General features: G+C 39.8%; 1 protein-coding gene across 1 annotated transcript in view; it reads left to right on the top strand.

The window, feature by feature from the left end:
* The window catches only part of LOC103921742 (PDZ and LIM domain protein 5-like), a 43,940-nt gene extending 33,547 nt beyond the window's left edge, over positions 1-10,393 (top strand). The window contains exons 4-7 of the mRNA XM_009329753.1: positions 1,270-1,450; positions 2,453-2,573; positions 6,491-6,606; positions 7,232-10,393. Of these exons, the coding sequence (XP_009328028.1) occupies positions 1,270-1,450; positions 2,453-2,573; positions 6,491-6,606; positions 7,232-7,321 (508 nt within the window). The 3' untranslated portion in view covers positions 7,322-10,393. The remainder of the gene's footprint in view (positions 1-1,269; positions 1,451-2,452; positions 2,574-6,490; positions 6,607-7,231) is intronic.
* Positions 10,394-10,700: the final 307 nt, after the last annotated feature.

Raw genomic sequence — 10,700 nt, 5'->3', positions numbered from 1 at the left:
CTACAGAGAAAATGTAGAAGAGAAATGAAAATAATTACTCCCTCTCTCAATGAAGTTGCCCTCTGTCCTCTGCCTGCTTATATTCCCATCTTACAGTCAGTATAACCCTGGAAACAAATTTTAAGGGTTTTTTTTCTTCTCTATTGCTGTTGCTTTGTTCATATGAGAATCTTATCTTACACAAAAATGTTCTTGTAGCTTACCTGATTTCAAAAAAAAGTTTAGCAACAGGGTGGTGATATTAGTACCTTACACTTTTTTTGCAGTGAAGTATTAGATCAGAAAAAAGTGATGCATTACTGAAAGAATGGCATCTCTCGGTATTGCAGAAATGGGAAATCTGGTGAGGGAGATGAACTTGAACCACAAAGTTCACCTGAAACCTAAGTTCTGGAAGGTTCAGTGGTGGGACCTAGGATGCACCTCATTAAAGTAAATAAGTTCATTAAAGAAATTAGCATGCTGAATATGTTTTCAAATTAATACAGATATAATGGCATATGCCTGGGATTTATGAGTTACAAACTGTGAAGTTTTTGTTGACTGAGAAATGGACAATTTCATCATGTCTATTAACCTCGTTGCATTAACCAGACATATGCTATAAAAGCATCACTATTTTGTGTTCGCAAGTAGTAGAGGAGGCTCTGTATCTGAAGAAAATGGTCATATTTTAACTAACTTGGGGGGGGGGGGCGGGGGGGAAACCCCAAACAAACCAACATAAAAAACCCCAACAACTGGGGTGGGTTATCCTGTAACAAACTTGTTGGATAAGGACAGTGATTGAATTTTTGTCTCACAAGAAACTGGTGTTATCGGCTTTTAATGGAGTCAGGTCTGCTTCAACATTTGTGGCCTTGACGCAAATGCACGCTGAAAGAAAGCCGATTGTATCACTGAGCCAAATATCTCTTTGCAATAGATGGAAATAGCTGGGAACATAGGGAACATCCTTCTTCTTTTCCTTAGCAGCCACTTCAGCACTGTATTGAATGTAGTTCTAAACTAAGATCTCTGAAATGCACTGAAGCGAAGAGAATTAGTATTTGTTGTGGTCAGGTGTTTCTGGGAGGTAGTTCAATGGGAATAGATCTAGTCAACTCTTGACGCTTTCTTAGAGCCTGTAGGAGGAAAGAGGGATGGAGCAGTGTAAGTTTGTGAACAGTGTAATAATGGCACAGAAGTATCACAGTTTAAGCCTATTAACAGCTTTTGCAGGAGCCAACTCAGGGGCATTTGCTGACAAAATCTCTTCTTTCTGACCAGAGGACCCTTCTTGGTGGCATTGGGGAAGTCGTGGCATCCAGAGGAGTTTAACTGCGCTCATTGCAAAACCTCCATGGCTTACATTGGATTTGTGGAAGAGAAAGGGGCCCTGTATTGCGAGGTCTGCTATGAGAAGTTCTTTGCCCCTGAGTGTTCAAAGTGCCAAAGGAAGATACTTGGGGTAGGTGACCAGCAAGTGGCCTGTTTTTCAGTGGGAACAATAACCACAGTGTTCAGTGCTTCCCTGTAATGAAATTCCCTTTTATCTGACCCAGTCTGCATTCCTCCAAACGTACTCTGACATACCTTTTCAGCTCCATCACATATGAAATATGTTTTTGGCTCTTCTAATGTTGAGCCTTCTCAGTCTCTTTGTGAAAAGGTGCTGTAGTCTCCTTGGCTCTTCCAAGTTCAGCTCCTGTTTTCATGAAGCTGTTCTGTAGCTGTTGTGATTACTAAATTTTCTTGAGCAAAATGCTTTTAATTGGCAGCTTTTTACAAAATGGGAGGGGGGGGAGAAAAATAAATAATCCTCCTTTAACTAAGCTGAGTGCTGGGGAACATGCTGGTTGGCTAGATGTGAAGTACTGAAATATTCCCAATGGTAGTGTAGATAGAAAGATGCATTATCCTACTCGGCACTAATACTGCTAATTTGAGCCTGCCAGCTGATCGTCCACCGCTTTACTGCAGACAGCGATGTGTCTGGACTCTTGTGTAACTGGGGTCACACAGGGCTCTGGCAGCACGATTCTCAAGTCATATTTGGCAGTAGAGCGTCTTCCAAAACCCCACAGAGCAGTCATAATTTTCTATGTGATGTCTTTTGAGTCACACACTTGAGGAGACATTGGAGATGCTGCTTTTCTTATTTCAGGGGACTATTATGGGTGAGATCCTAATTAAGATGGAAAAGGTGAACAAATGCGTTGTTAAATCTGTCCAACTCTACATTGAGCCTTCCAAAATATGAAAGGTTGCTTATGACAAATAAGGAGATGTACCATAAATAAAGCACCTCATTACGTTTAACACCAGCAGAGATTGCGTGCACAATCCATTGTCAAAGTAGCAGTAGGAAACAAAGCATTCTTGAAACGAATCAAGTGTGGAGGCATGGTCACCACAGTCTAGTCATCACATCAAAATAATGTGTTAATAACACTTTTTCTAATCCCCACAGGAAGTAATAAATGCTTTGAAACAAACTTGGCACGTTTCCTGCTTCGTGTGTGTGGCCTGTCATAACCCCATCCGCAATAATGTCTTCCACTTAGAAGACGGCGATCCCTACTGTGAGACAGGTAAGAAGCAACACAACCAAAGTTTACTGTGGCTGTGCAGGGAAGCAGAGCTTAATAGGGCTGGAAAAAAAAAAAAAATTCCTTTTTCTCAAGCTTCACTTCAGAAGAAGTGTCCCAGCAAAGTCACGTAACTTTGATATGTCAATTCAAAGCAGCAACAAATGCTGTAGATGCTTTGAGTTTGCAGCAGAAGTTGGTGAGAATTTCTTCATCAGCTTCGGCAGGAGCAGGCTTCTTGTCACTGGTTTTACTTGTTGCTCCTGTTAAGTCCTCAGCTGTAGGTATCAGTGATACAGCAAAGTGTTAATTTTAGGGTGACTTTCTGGTTGGCTTTAAAATAATTCGGAGTTTATGTAAATCTACTTATTTACTAAACAAGCAAATGCCAGTGGAGTAATGTGTTTTTGCTCTGAATAACCTTATTCACAGCTGAGAGGGACTTCCAAGGGTAAGCGGTCTGCCCAGGAAGTTTTTTGCAGGATCAGGGATAACATCTGTGGAACATAAGCTTGGGATAAAAAAAAAAGGCTGTTGGGGGAAAAATACAGTGATACGATTATGGTACTTGAAAGCCTGATGAGTAATATTACGTGAAAGATGCGGCTTAGAAGTTCAGAGGGATTCTGGCTTGGTTTTTAGCACTTCCAGCTAATCGTATCTTTTTGATTAATATGAACAGTTTTTATTTACGTTGGTTTCCTAGTTTGCTTAAAACTTTCCATGTACCCTTCTGGGCTAGGAAGAAATAGATAGTATTTGTAAAACAATTCCCACAAAATGGAAAAGAAACAAAATTGTATCAAAATTGTCTATTTTCATACTACATGCTGTTTACATCCATGTTAGAACCATCAGTTGGACCTTTTCTGTGTTTTTCCTTCTACTGGAAGGAGCATTAGAATTTAACTAGAGGTGGAAGTGGGTTGACCAGGAAGAGATTTATCATGAAATCCTAGTGATCTGTTTGGAGCTAAGATTTCCTTCTGGGTTGATCCCACAGTTGTTCGCAGTGGGTGCCATGGAGAGTGCTAGGTACTGAAAGGATGAGGAAAGCAGGCAAAATTTGTCCAAAATTTCTCTGTCAGAGCAGCGAGCAGCTTTAATGAGGTGTTGGCAGATAGGAAAGGACGCAGTAGGTTATTGCTAACTCAGTGACACAAGTAACTGTTGCTCTTATTGAATTCGTGGAGCAGCAGAGGAAATGGATATATGAGCAGCATCCTCCAGTGTGACAGCACGGTGAAATTTCATCCTGAAGCAATCTGAAGCCCCTAATCTTGGAACCGTTTGATGATTCAAAAATAGTGCTGGAGGAATCGATAACTCCTCTTTGGGTGGAAAGCTCGTGACCGGGTTTGTTCTGCTAATATTGAATTCTTGTTCCTGCCACCAAATGACCCGTATATTGTGCGGTGCATTGATTTGTGCTACTGTTACGACTCCTGTGCACAAATGTGCACTTTTCTATACTGTGAGCAGGAAACACTGGGATAAAATGTCAAGCATATCATACTTCTCACAAAGTTTATTTCTGAGATAGAAAGTTGCTAGCACAAGTTAATGTAGACACATTCTGTGAGGTGTTATTGGCAGTGATACGTTGTAATGGCTCTGGCTCTCTAACTAGATGTTAATTTGAGATATTCATTCTTCAAAGACTTTCAGTCCAGCTGGAGTTAAGAGTCTATGACTAATTTTAAAGAAATAAGGAGTAAATGTCATTGCCAACTTTCCTTCTTCCTAGTGCAAAGAAGGGTTCTAATTTTAAATCTGTATTTGAAATTATAACAGCAACAGCTATTAGTATTAAGGGGATTTACTCTGCAAAATGTTCTGGGTTTGGATGTCGATGCTAAAATTAAATTAAAAGTGCAGATATCTACAACTTTTGAACTTTTTTTTTAAGTGCAGAGTTAGTAACCTAGTTTTGAAAATGCTGTGTGCAGGAAACATTGATATGTGACTGTATGAGAAGTCTGCCTTGGGAGGCTTCTGTGGTATCACAATTCCAGCATGCAAAAGCAAAAGAAAGCTGATGTCCCATTCTGCCTTATCTATTGCCCTTTCTTCAGAAGAAAAGCCAATAAACTTATCAACACAAACCACAGGCCAACTTACAAAAGGCTTTAACTACTGGCACCAGGAAAATATCAGTAAAAGATTCTGTACGAACACAAATGCAAAGAGCTGAAATGGTATGGTCATGAGATGGTGTCCTTCAGGGGTTTTGGACAGAGGTGTTCTACCATTTGACATTTTTATTGTCTGTCTTCTGTTTAAACACTTGCGAATTCATGCCAGTAGCATGGATTAATGAAGGCGATCGGCGAAGCTATTTCTTGCCACTGGCAGCCATCAAGGGCTTTGTTTTTCCAGAGCACTTGTGTTCCCCGTCCTGCTGAGATGCCTTTTATGATGATGCTTTTTGAGGTCATCATACAAAACACTGTCTTACTAAACCAAAACAGGAGCCTTCCCTTGGGCTTGACACATGTGATAAGCCTCTGTTGGCTCTGCTGCAGTAAGCACTAGAGCTTCAGCAGATCTGTATAATCTGGTAGAGAAACAAAATCTCCTTGTACCCCGCTTGCTACTCCTTATAAGGCTCCTTGAAAACAACCCCTGACATCTAATTTCCTTGTCAGAGCCAGAGTGTTACTATTAAGGATGGAGTCCAAAGCTTCATTGTGGTTGTCATTCTATAGTTCATCTTATGAAGGCGTAATGTTGCATGACATTGTGTTTGGCATGGCAGCGTGCTGATCCCAAATTGTCTCGTGTTATAGCACTAACGCTGTTGTCTTCTGTTCAGGAAAAAAAACATTTCCTTCTTAGAACGGGGTGTTTGAGAGTTGAAGTAAGTGGAAAAGACCAGACAATTTGGGGTGAAATTTAGGTCTGCATAGGTGGGCAGGAGGGCTGTGGTGACTTGTAGCCCCTGAGATGCCTCTACACACAGAGAGGAGAGTTTCACACACTGAGACTGTGGGGATGCCAGTGGGTGTCAGGGCCTCCCACCCAACTTTATACATGTATTTTATCCTGCTAGTCTGCCCTGCTTTCTCTTTTTCAAGCTCTGCAGTTGGTGGGGAATACGAACGGTTCAGTGCCCTTGGTTTTGGTCCCTGCTCTCTGAGATTGCTGGAGGAGCTTTTCTCTGCTGACTCCAGGGGAGTCTCCAGAGGCACCAAGTCAATCTGGTGTCTAAAAATGAATGGTGCAAATACCCTTCAGTGATTCCAGTCACTAATAACCATCCTGACACCCTACTGATCCTTTTTGTTAAATGCAATAAATATATTGCCTAAAGCCTCTGGTTTGTTTTGTGGGTGTGTGTGGTTTTGGTTTTTTGTTTTGTTGTTGGGTTTGTTTGGTTTTTTTTTAAAGCCATGTAATAAGCTCCAGTGACTAGAAAACTATTCTGACTTGATCCAAATTGCTAGACTCTGTTAGGACAGAAGCATAATGATTGCATGATTTTGTGTAGTGCAGTCTGGGGCAAATATTGTGCCAGAATGTAGGCAGGAGTTCGTTACTCGCTGAGGAGGTCTGTTGTGTGAACAGCCAGGCCATGCTTTCAAGGCAGAGCCGGAGAGAAGGTAAGGAGCACATTATCTGCAAGGAGTGCATTTCCCCCCGCCCCGAGCGCACTATTGATCTCAAGGAAGTGAAACACCAGGAAGTTGGAAGTGTTGCTCACTTGAAAGGATAAGGAACGGGACGAGAACTGCATTAGCAAGGAAAGGAGGGCAGCCCGGTCCTCCGATCTAGGACCTCTTTACTCAGTGTACCCAGTATTATAAAACTCAACAAGTGCAAACCCACTGCCATTGAAAGAAAAGCACAAAGGTTTCAAAGGGTCAGTCTCGCTTTTCTGCATATGCTTCATCGTTAAATCTGTTTGTATTTGTTTGCAGATTACTATGCCCTCTTCGGTACTATGTGCCATGGCTGTGAATTCCCCATTGAAGCTGGAGACAGGTTTCTTGAAGCTCTGGGCCACACTTGGCATGACACTTGCTTTGTATGCTCAGTAAGTAAAGCTAGTCTACATTTTAAACAAACCCATGGCAGCAGTGCTTGTGCTAACCTGACCAATATGGGAGTTAACAACTATAACCTCTTTCAATGCTCTGAGCCCAAACAAAAAGCACTTTCCCAGTTATTTGGAAGGTGTGTTGCTATTGTGAGCCTTTGGCACCAGTCCAGAGGAGCTGGCCTGGATTGCAGCCATGTGTCCTAGCATTTAACCCTTGACGTTTACTTCCTCGGAGCAAGCATTGAAGGCCATGCAGGAACAGGCTGTGTTTCGAAAGCAGCAAGAATGCTTTTGACATAACGACACTGTAGCCAAGGTATCACCTGGTAATATTGTATGACCAAAAAAAAAAAAAGCCCCAATCCTAATGATTGGATTTTTTTTAAAATGCTGAACCTAACTCTGCTCCCAGTTAAGAACCTGTTGACTTAAAGAAAGGAAGGTTATGCTTACGTCAACCTATTACATCAAAAAGAGTATTCCTAAGAAAAAGGTAATAATTCTTATTCTTTGAATATATTTGTGCATAGAACAATGCCATGATTTGGCATTCTGAATAATGGATGGTGTAATTCATCCATCTGATTTGGGTGATCTTTTCTTTTTTATCCCATTTCAGGTATGTAGTGACAGTTTGGAGGGTCAGGCTTTCTTCTCCAAGAAGGACAAGCCACTGTGCAAGAAACACGCTCACTCTATCAACATCTGATGCTTGGAGCTCATCTTGTGTAACAAATGTACTGAGCAGAAAGAAAGGTTAAAATGTCTGTGTTCAATAATTGGTTAAAATTATTTCTACATTATTTTCTAGAATGGAAGAGAAATGTTTAAACTTGCGGAGGGGGTTGTACACTAATTTTTAAAGCATTTATCAGTTAGGGTTTTGTTTCATAAAAAGACAGGAATTGGGAATTGCACCCAAGCCAAACGATTAGAGTGCCTTTACCTCTACACTTGGCACATTACTGTATTGGTTTCATGATTTTATGAGCACATTTATATCTGCTTCAGTATGAGAAGTGAAACATCTATAAAAATAAATACCAGATACTAGAAGTCTTGGGTTTGCTGCTATTCAACAAATAAAAGGAGGTTGGCTTCAGCGATCCAGATCACTTTATTGCGCTGATGTTTTTTAAAGTGTGTCTAGAAGTATTGCAGCTAAACTCCATTAAAAGGAAATCGAAGCAAAGATAAGATTACATGGCATATATAGTTCAACAACTGATATTTTTATCTAATACTCGTATACATGAAGCCTCCTGCACAATTACATGTACCTGTGCCTTTGCAGTGAAATCTCTGATGGGTCTGCAAAGGACTTTACAAAGCAGTTAAGTGGGGTGGTGGTTATGCTGGTGAACAAGAATAGTTTAGAAGATTCCAGTTAGAAGAAAACATAAATGGGATACTCTTCCCTAACTCATGTCCTACCAGAACACTAGCCAAAAAAACCTGCTAGTGAAGGTGTGTTTGACAGGATGGAAATGTCAGACCAGATCTTAAAAATAAGGGCGCAGGGAGTTACACTCTTATGTTCGCAGTTCAGGTTTTAGATGTTTTAAGTGCCTTGGAAAGGGGAAGTTGCACTGAATCTGGAGGTAACAGTGTTTTACATCCAGAATGTGAGACTCTGGTTTTGAATGAGGGAAACTGCTGAAGTGCAACTGAGGACATTGTTTTTCTCTCAGTACATTCTTTAACATGTAGCTCATGAATATGTATATTGGTGGTGTGCCAGGTAGTGTACTGAAAACTTACTTTCTTGCTCACTGTTACGATTTTTATTAGTTTAGGTTTTCTTTCTCTCTTTTCCTCCAGATGTAGGGAATATATTGTTGAACAATATAATATTGAGTTAGGCAGCTCAGTATCTCTCAGTTCTTGCAAGGGAGCAGAGAGACAATGCTGTCATTATGCATTTACTGCGAGCCAGGAGACGCAGCCAATTCTGTGGCTTGATATGAATTTTGCCTCCATACAGAGAGTCAGCACAAGACCTGTGCACCAGCTAAGTCCCACTTAACTTCAAATTAGGGCTTAAGCGGTATGGAGCAATTGTAGGCAGATAGGGAAGAGGTTGTGACCCTCTGCACGGAGTGAATTTCGCTCCAGCAGAGTTGCACAACAGAGAAGGGGGCCCTCTCAGGGCCAGATCAGGTTCCTGAAGGAAACTGAATTTACATGCTATTTAATTCAACTGGGATGTCAGAGCTGAATCGTTCGTCTTTAGTACTCTTTCCAGTAGACATTAAAAGTAACCATTTACTGGTTTTGTTGTTGGGTTGTTTTTTGGTTTTTTATTCCCTATACAAAGGGCAGGTTTATCCATAAAACCAATGGGAAAAATCACAAAAAATTGCCATGGGTGAGTAAAGCAATTCTAACAAGGAATGTCAACAAAAGAGGGGGAAAGAAAACCAAAACTGCTGTAGTGAAATATGAAAAGATATTTGACTTTCTTATTAATTCAGCGAGACAGGTTCACGTTGTGGGGCTGTTTCACTTTATTTCCTGAAGCTGTTTTTCTTCAATACTACCACGTTTCTTTTTTAACTTCTGGTGGTACGGGAGAAATGGCATAAAGCTGTTTAAAGTGTTTACACTCTTGTAGATGTACCCTTTTGTGAGTTTGGCTGAAAATCAGAAGGGTAGAAGCAGACTGGACAAGATACGGTAATGTATGAGCCAGGTTGCTTTTTAAATTAGGTGGAATGTGGAGAAATGAGACCTAGAGACTAGGTTTCAGTGGAGCTATATTGCACATGCGTGAGGAAAGAGGATGGGAATGCACAGGATAAGGCGTTCAGTAATTTCTGCAATTCAAACCTCACTATTTTAAAGTAGGATAGAAGCTTTTCAGTTTGTCATTGTCCTTAAAATCAAATTGAATTTTGTTTAGTTTCATAATTTTAATTGGAATTATATTTCTTAATCCATATGCTCTAGGGTTTGAAATTTTGCAGTCGTTAATGAATTTGGGGACAATAGCCTGAAAGGCTCCAATAGTACTGCTTCATTTAGCTGCTTTGCCTTTTAATTTCTGCTTTTATCTATTTGTTTAAAATTTAAAAGGAGGCATAGAGTCACAGATACATAATGAATATTTAATGGCTCTGCCAAATTATATAAATCAACTAAAAGGAACATAATTTTTATCGTTATTTTAATAAGTGAGATTTTAGTAGAGCACTTTATAATAATGCCATATATCTCACTGAATATTTATTACCTTTTTTTGTTTAGGACTATTTCATACTGGTATCTTTGTATTTTGTTTTATTTGCAAGCCCGCATATTTACCTCTAGAATCTTTTGGGGCGTGAGTGTGTGTATGTGTTTATATACACTTCTCTATACATGCACACATATGCGTGTACATTGAGACACACATATATATGCACATATACATACATATATTTGACTGCAGACTTCACATAGCAAAAATCAGCACCGTGCTATCATCATTTGGGGATTTCGTGAGATTCCCAACTATTTTTCATACAACACATGTATAGCATTCATGTTTTGAGGGAATGTTAGAAAGTCAGGAGAGACATGTTAGTAACCTAACTACTGTAGTTTTTTGCATGCATTTTCAGTCAGTAATTATTTTTCTTCCAAAACTGCCTTTAAGAGAATCGGGTTTAACTCTGTTGAAGGTAGAAGGTCTTTATAAGTGAATAATGGAATCATGATGACAGTTTCAGTATATTGTAACTAAATAATTCAGAATTATGTGTAAATATAAATGCTTAATATAACAATGCAATAAACTTAAAAGCAAAAGTTAAGTCGTGGTTCAGTGTGTGTTGGTCTGTTCGGTTGTGTACCTGTTTCTTCATGGAGCTACTCACATCATCTAGCCATATAAGCAGCTTTGCAAACAAGAGTAAGAAGGGGAAACTACATCTAATTCACAGATTACTTGTTTGAATTTCCTTTTTTTTTCATTGTTTTACGCTAAACAACCAGCTGTTAAGTCCTGCTGATTTCCTTGCTTGTGTTTAATAGTCTTTGGCATCAGATTTTGGCTGTTGACATTTGCAAATTTAATTATAGTTAAAAAACAAAACAAACATAAACCC

This window comes from Pygoscelis adeliae, unplaced genomic scaffold (genome assembly GCF_000699105.1).
Source record: "Pygoscelis adeliae isolate BGI_AS28 unplaced genomic scaffold, ASM69910v1 Scaffold67, whole genome shotgun sequence".
Taxonomy (NCBI): Eukaryota; Metazoa; Chordata; class Aves; order Sphenisciformes; family Spheniscidae; genus Pygoscelis; species Pygoscelis adeliae.
The sequence above is the reverse complement of the archived record's forward strand: the minus strand, read 5'-3'. Positions and strand labels throughout refer to the sequence as shown.